This window comes from Camelina sativa, chromosome 5 (assembly GCF_030686135.1).
Source record: "Camelina sativa cultivar CO46 ecotype springtype chromosome 5, ASM3068613v1".
Taxonomy (NCBI): domain Eukaryota; kingdom Viridiplantae; phylum Streptophyta; class Magnoliopsida; order Brassicales; family Brassicaceae; genus Camelina; species Camelina sativa.
The window spans coordinates 25,286,748-25,295,374 of NC_141884.1; the positions used below are offsets into that span (position 1 = coordinate 25,286,748).

At 31.9% G+C, this 8,627-nt stretch overlaps 1 protein-coding gene across 1 annotated transcript; it reads left to right on the plus strand.

The window, feature by feature from the left end:
• Positions 1-2,348: 2,348 nt before the first annotated feature.
• Positions 2,349-3,725, plus strand: LOC104787379 (F-box protein VBF-like). The gene is made up of 3 exons (XM_010512950.2): positions 2,349-2,733; positions 2,827-2,945; positions 3,061-3,725. The coding sequence occupies exons 1-3, from the start codon at positions 2,485-2,487 to the stop codon at positions 3,542-3,544; spliced, it is 852 nt and encodes a 283-aa protein (XP_010511252.1). The 5' UTR covers positions 2,349-2,484; the 3' UTR covers positions 3,545-3,725.
• The last annotated feature ends 4,902 nt before the right edge of the window (positions 3,726-8,627 follow it).

An 8,627-nucleotide genomic window follows, 5' to 3' on the forward strand; every position in this document is an offset into this window, starting at 1 on the left:
CGCCGTTCATCCCACCAACGTTCCCATCACCTCTAGCCGAACCGTCCTTTGATTCGCTAGCCGTTCCGCAACTCTACCATCCGTACCGTACCATAGCCGCTCAACCACGACGAGTCCAGAGGGTGAACTTTCGAACCACTTGTTTGTTTGCCGCGAAACTCGGTTTCCATCGTTCGTTTCTTTCATAGAGTCGACTCACTGCGCCTTGTCCGAGAGAAGTTGTTCCTAACTCGATCGGCCCGAGAGCACTCATTCCTGTCCATACCGCGAGACGTCCGGCGCTCGTATCAACATGTGTCGATCGACACTCCTACCAAAAATCTACAAATCGGTTCACGGGAAAACATTTTATATGATCTCCTTCTAAATGTCACTTGTCCAATAATAGCACTTTTGCTTTGTGACTAAAAAAGGAAAAACTTAACAAATTCACGAGGCATCTTTTGTTTAACATAGATAAATGAGAATTACCATTGGTGTATCGGTATTGATCTTATATAATAAGACGTCAACACTAGTTAATTTAACAACAGTCACCACCGACGCGTTTAAAGCGTACTTTGTTTCCTTGAGTTAATTACTAGATAGGGATTTATTTGAGGGAGATTTTCAAAAATACCCATTTTCTATATCACTTTTCAAAAATGTCTTTTTATAGTGTCTATTTTAAAAAATACCCCTTTTTAATATATAAAATGACAAAATTATAAACTTTAAACCCCAAATACTAAACCCTATCTCTTAAAATCTACACCCTAAATGTAAATTGGGAATCCAAACCTATTAAAAAAAATTCTAAAAATTAATTTAACATAGTGTAATTGTGTAAAAGAGGAAAAAAATAAAAAATGTTCAAAAACGGGGCATTTTTGAAAAAGGATATGCCAAAAAGGGCATTTCTAACAAATTCTCTTTTTGAAAGGTGTTTACAGGTTTTGCCATTTGACCAAAAAAAAACTTTTAAAAACACCACTTTTTTATATCTAAAAACACAAATTTAAACATGATGTTTGGGTTTATTAGCTTCCATTTTTTTTAGGGTATAGTTTTTGTTATGAAATATGTGTTTGATGAAAAAAAAAAACTTTAAAATATTTCAGAGTTAAAAATGGCAAAATTGAAAATCATTGAGACAAATAACAAAAATAAAATATTTGGATCAATAAATGGCATTTTGTGTAAGAATCCCTTGTTTCTTTAGGAAACAACGAACAACAAACAATTTTTTCAAATACAACGTGTACAACTAGTTGAATTCTTGATCAGGTTTGTACAAACAGTTGGTGTGGTTTTTTTTTTTTTTTTGTCCTCAAGATTGTTTGGTTTGAAATACAGAACTGTTGACAAAAAAAAAAGGGAAAAATGTCATTAAAATCCTCAAGTTAGCATTTTCGTTGATTTAAATCACGAAGTCTTCATTTATTGAAAAAACTCTCACTTTTTTCTTGACTTCTATTTAAATCATGAAGTCTTGTTGACTTCGCCGTTTGAAGCACAACGTTAACTGGCCAGACGGAGATATTAAACGGATTAATTAGGCGTTAACGAGATCCGTTAATTACATCCCTAAATCGAACCCGATTATCAATTCCTCCTAAAATCCCCAAATCACAAACCCTAATTTGCGATTCCTCCTTTCTTCTTCGATTGGATCTTCTTCTTCGAATTCAACTGATGACTCCGGCTCCACAAACACACTTCGCTGGCACTCCACGGTCAAACAAAGCTACCATCGATGTCTCTGAGCTAGAACTCATATGTTGAACTCGAAGAAGAAAAGAGAAATCGAAGAAGAAAAGAGATTATCGATTGGGGTTTGAAATTTGGGGAAAATGAGAATCGATTTCTCAATTTGGGGGTTTTAGGGTGTTATAAACAGTGTTGTTTTGCTATTAACGGATCTCGTTAACAGATAATTAACTACGTCTAATTTTCGGTTTGGCTACTTAACGTTGTGCCTCAAAAGGCAAAGTCAACAAGAGTTTGAGAATTATTTGGAAGTCAACAAAAGATTTGTGTTTTTTTACCTCCAAATCCAAAATTTGTGCTTTAAATCAACGAAAATGCTAATTTAGGGATTTTAATGACATACTTGGTCTCGTACTATATTTGGTCTCGTAATTTGGTCTCGTAACTCATGAGTCTCTAAACGTTATAATGTCAACGTACATATAACTCATAGCACAATTTCCTCTTGCGCGTGAACTTTCTCTTTTGGAAGGCCAATCTTTTACTTTTGGCCAACAACCAAACGCTTTAATATTTAAATTGAGAATATTTTGACCATTGGTCCAAAATGGTAGTAGAAATATGCCAAGCATCACTATATATACCCACCATGTCTATCTCCAGGCATAACTTATATACCACAGTTACAACTTACAAAAATCAAAGCAAATCCCATAACCAGAAAACAAAATTCTGAAAACTCAGTACAGTTCTCTTTCTTAAAATTATTTTACCTAGCATATAAGAAAAAAGAAGATGATGTTACCAGAAGCATGCGTAGCCAGTATTCTTGCCTTCACTTCTCCAGCAGATGTATTAACATCGTCGGAGGTCTCTTCGGTTTTTCGGTTAGCCGGAGACTCCGACTTCGTATGGGCAAATTTTTTACCTTCCGATTACAAAAGCCTCATCTCTCAGTCTACTGGCCGTCATCAAGGTTTGATGTCCAAAAAGGAGATTTATAGATCGATCTGCGATTCCATTCTCATCGACAATGCTCAAAAGGTTCGATTTTATGAGTTAATTTAAAGTATAAACAAGGACTTCTGTTTTAGTCTACTTGAACTAATAATATCTTCTTATATGATGCAATTTCAGCTGTTCAAGATCAATAAATTTTCCGGGAAAATTTCCTACATGTTATCAGCAAGAGATATTTCCATGACTCATAGTGACCATTCATCGTACTGGTCTTGGAGCAACGTCTCAGATTCTAGGTCAGTTTTCAATATCTTTTCTCAAAATGACTATTAATTTATGCTTAGTGTACATGGATAGTAGATGTTTCACTTCCAAATAATTTTTACTAAATATATATTTTCAAATTTTCAGATTTTCAGAGTCAGCTGAACTTATAACAACTGATCGATTAGAAATCAATGGTAAAATCCAAACCGGAGTTTTATCACCGAACACAAGATGCGGAGCATATCTGATAATGAAAGTAACCAAAGGCGCTTACGGACTAGACCTAGTTCCGGCGGAGACTTCAGTTAAATCCAAGAATGGTCAAGTTAGTAATAGTGCAACTTATCTATGTTGCTTGGATGAGAAGAAACAACAAATGAAGCGGCTGTTTTACGGAAACCGAGAAGAGCGAATGGCCACGACAGTTGAGGCGGTTAGCGGGGACGGGAAAAGGAGAGAGCCGAAAGGTAGAGACGACGGGTGGATGGAGATTGAGTTAGGAGAGTTTGAGACCCGAGAAGGAGAAGATGATGAGATCATTATGAGTCTCACGGAGGTAAAAGGGTATCAACTAAAAGGTGGCATTGTGATCGATGGTGTTAAAGTGAGACCTGAATCCCTGAACTAAGATCAAGATGCTAAAAGCTATGCCCTGAAGTCTCACGGGGGGCTAATATGCGAACTGTTAAAAGAACGGAAGAAACTGATTTTATTTATTTGATTTATGTCTTGACCATAGCCTATTTTGTCTATTTCCATTCATTATTATTGTGAACATTTAAGGGAGAAGAATTTTGCAGTTTTAATTATTTCGCTCGCATGAAGATAATGTACAATCTTAATTACCTGAGTGGGTCATTCTGACTAAAGTGTTTAGTGACTAATTCGTGACTTTTTCATTCGATTATATTGGGGTTGCCCTATCTATATATCCCAATATCCCCAAAACAACCACACCTCTTAAACTCTTCATTTTATAATTCGAGTTTTAAATTTTAAGAACAAATTGGAGTTATGTTTACGCATAGAATAAGTATAATCAATCTATTGTCAAATTACCATTTTATTAGTTTATTAAAGAAGATTCGGCAGAGAAAACATATGATTGCAAAAGCCTTTAGACGTGGACACTATCATTTATATCAAAATCACAGGTGACAACATTTTTATTAAAATTTAAAGTCCATGTCAATAGTATTTAGGGAGTACAAATGTACAATTAATGAAAAAAACTTTCTGATCATGATCATGAAGAGTAGTTAATTACATTAAAAATATAAGTTTTAAAACAAACTAATAATCTATATAATAATAGCAATCTGAATAAATGCGAACAATAGTTGTAATTTTACGTCGTACATTTTTGTATAATATATATATATATATTTAATTTCAACGGTTGTGTCTCTCTAAAAAGTTGTCTGTTAAATATAGAGTTGTGTCTATTCAAATTTATATATAAATGACTTCTCATCATTGTATTCAAATTTTCTATATTTTATATTTTTGATAGAAAATATTTACAGTTGCCTTTCTCTAAACAGTAAAAGAAATAAAAAGTTGCGATTGTTCATTGTAAATGTTTTTTTGTAAAGTTGTAACTGTTCATTGTAGAGTTATGTTTATTCAAATATTCATATCTTTTAAAATCTATATATATTTGTCTGTTTGAACTGTTTTCATTTTTTTGCCATCACACAAATTAATATAAAATTTTAATAACAAAAGTTTTTATAACTTTCTAAATTATTCTCTAGCATTCATTCTTTTAAAAGTAAAGAAACTCTTCCAATACTTGATTTAACAAAAAAAGTTTGGAATGATGAATCTAATTTACAACTTTTAGTTAATTTAAAATATGGTAATAAAGATATCTTCGATTTAAAAGCAGTTTATATGGGTTATAAGGTGAAATCAAGTGCAAACACAAACAGTTGTATCTGTTCATTGTAATTGTAGCACCTTTTCATAATTTTTTTTTAATTCAAACGGTTGTATCGGTTCATTGTAAAGTTGTGTCTTTTCACCATATTTTATTTATATCTTTTCATCACAAATTTTCGGTCTAATAGGTGTGTCTATTTAAATAGTCATATCTTGTGAACTCTCTTTATATTTGTCTCTTCATCAGTAACTAACAAGTTCGTTGAATTGAAACAAATTTTCCATTTTATGTTGAACCTAAATATTTAAATATTAATATTTAATATTCAACGTTATTCTATAATCTAACTAAAATTTAAGAAATGATTATAGCAATAGAGAAGTTTAATACAACTTAATATATAATTTACAGTTGCGAATATTTTTATCGTAAATTTTTGTTAAAGAAATATTTTAATATTCAAAAATAATAATAACAATCTGAATAAATACAAACAACAGTTGTGACTTTGCTTAGTATTTTTTGTAAGAAATTTCTTTTTATTTGGTTTTTTTAAACTCAATTAGTTGTATCTGTTTATTTTAGAGTTGTGTCTTTTCACTATATTTTATTCATATTTTTTCATCACAACTTTTCGTTCTAATAGGTGTGACTATTTAAATAGTTATGTCTTTTGAAAGCTATATATTTGTCTCTTCATCAATAACTACAAATCATTGTTCGTTGAAACAAATTTTCCGTTTTATGTTTAATCTAAATAATTTGAATATTAATATCAAATATTCAACGTTATTCTATAATCTAACTAAAATTTTAGAAATCATTATAGCAATATAGAAATTTAATAAAACTTAATATAGAATTTATAGTTGCGTTTATTTATCTTAACTTTTCGTTAAAACTATTTTGATATTTAAAATTTATATTATTTTGTTTTTGATTATAATTATTTAAAAGAAAATTATATTTACTCATTACAACCATTAGTTTAGTATTCTCAATTAGGATCGCTTTGTCATAATGATTTTTTTAATTGTACCTTTACTATAATTCTTCATAATATATCTTATATTTATAATACTTTAAACAATGTTTTTACATTTCAATGATTTTCTAATGTATAATTTTAAATTTTATTTTCTTTTTTTTCTAAAATATTTCCCCCACGACATTGCGGAGGAGAGGAGGGTCTGAGTAATTATTAATGATAAAATATAAAATACTAATCATTACGTACGGGTAAATGTTAACTAGCCTATGATGTCATGAAACGAAAAAGTGATATGCGTATTATGTAGGGTTATATACTTCTTTACCATCTCAATACTTTTTTGGTTTTTTGTTATGTTCATAATTGTCACTAGTTTCGGACCTGAACATACATGCAGAGTTATATTTATAAATACAATTATTTGGTATACTATTTATTTATAACTCATAATTAGATTAGTTTGATTTTATCCAATATGTGAATGTTTGGAATAATAATGCTTTCACCATAAAATTTGGATCGATATGACGGCAGATCTATATCAAATGTAAAATTTGAATATACAAAATCTGTGGGTAACATACATTTCAATAATTTTTTTTTTTTTTTTTTTTCTAATTTAAGTGTGGGCAAGACAAATTTTTATGATTGCCCATGATCAATCGTTTACTCTATGAAATGAAAAAATTACGCTTGTCCATATAAGCTCTAGGATTGGGGGTGTGGTTGCGCGAGTTGAAAAGACAAAGATGAAGGTTGGAGTTGTTGTTGCGGCCAGAAAAATTGTGGATATAGAAGACATTCATGGTACGGTGGTTGGTTGAACGACATCTCAGTGAAGGAGTTATGATGCATCCGAGGGTTCTTCGAGGATGATCTTGTAGTTTATAAAGAAATTTGGCGAGGAACAGTAAAAACTATTGAGTTGAGTGTTAAATTGAGATTCAATGATGGAAAAAGGCTAAGCGGGTATTTTTTAGACATTTTGCTATGTGTGCTTCCTAATTAATAATATAGATTTATTTTGTGTGTCCTCCGGCCCGTCAGGTTTGGGCTCTCGCACATGTACCGGTGGGGTCTATTGGCTTCCCAACGGATTCAGTGTATGCGAATGTTGACCACTTCTTAGGGAAACAGAATCTAAGGGCTCAGGTTGCGGCTTTCCCTTGGATTATGTGGTATATTTGGAAAGCAAGGAACGCACGCGTTTATGAGAATATTGTGGAGCGGCCAGAGGATATTGTTAGGATAGCAGAGGGCGAAGCTTCAGCGTGGCAGCAGGCTTAGGTAGAGGTTGAGCAAGAGACCCTTACTTCTAACCCTGTCATTCCAAGGATCCGGGTTAGGGGGGCCACTGCTCCCCTCCCAATGGTTTTTTCAGGATATCGCTGCTTCATAGATGGATCTTGGAATCCGTTTGCCGGTGCTGAATGGTGCTGTACTTCGTTCCAGGCTACATCGCCGTTGTTGGGAGCCAAGAATTTTAGGCGAAGTTTGTCTCCTTTACATGCTGAAGTTGAAGCGTTCCTTTGGACGATGCAATGCATGATCGGCCATGATCTCAGAGAGGTGGCGTTCTACACAGACTGTTCAGATTTGGTGAAGATGGTGTATTCTCCTTCCGACTGGCCAGCGTTCTCGGCATATCTCAATGACATCAAGATTGATAGGGAGGAATTTTCTTTTTTTTCTCTTTATCTTTAGTTTCAAGAAATGCTAATGTAAGTGCGGATTCTTTGGCACGCCAAGCGCGTACATTTCCGCATCATGTTCTGTTTGTAAACAATTTCCCACCCAATTGACTCGTTTGAGCTGATCTGTTGTTGAGAAGAAAAAAAAGATTTATTTTCTTAATTAAACATTTAGTTGAGTAAAATATGAATAAAACAATTAGTTTACTTTTACTTTTACTTTTAAATTGTAGTATATAGATACTTAAAATCGATTTTTTTTTTTTTTGAAAAATGTATAGATGATTAGTGACATATGGTGGTAAAGAGTTTTATAGCAATAAGATATAATAATATTAGAATATTAAATATGAATAATGACATATAGTGGTAACATATTTTCTGATGATTAAAAAGATTAATACAATCAAACGACAAGGAATTCAACCGACAACCTATTGTTTACCTCTATGGGTTGCACATAAAGAAGAACTGCATTGAACTTGCAAAAGTAGAAATTTCGTGAGAAAGATATAAAACGTAAATGAGATCTAGCGATTCATGGAGTCATTAGAAAGTTTCTTTTGATATGTAGCTGACATGACGTAGACTAGAGTTGCAAAGAAATCAAGGAAACAAATATCACGCGATGGAGCTATATTGTGCGAAGGATTTAGATCAATATGAATATAAATTTAATTATAATAAATTTAGTGTTACACGGATAATTTATCATTTCATTATTTGCTAACATTATCAATATTAGATATATTAAATTGAGTAATTTATGGTAATGTAGAGAACAAATTATTTTGCGGTAAACTGTGGGTTAAATCCCATAATTAACAGTCAAATACAATTATAATCTTATAATAAACAAAACTAACACATAAATATAACTTAAAATTTGATCTATCTTAACATTTTTGAAGTACAAATTTGTGTCATCTTTTCTTTTTTCAAAACGGGTCGGTTTTAAATCAAACAAACAAACCCGATTGCACTAATCAGATCATGCTTTAAATCCTTATTAATAATATCCTAGATAATCCTTATCTAAGAACATCCTAAATAATCCTAAATTAATTGCAGTAGTTAATTATAGAAATATATTCCAAAATAAACGTATATGTAAATATATCTACCGAAAATCAGACATTTAATC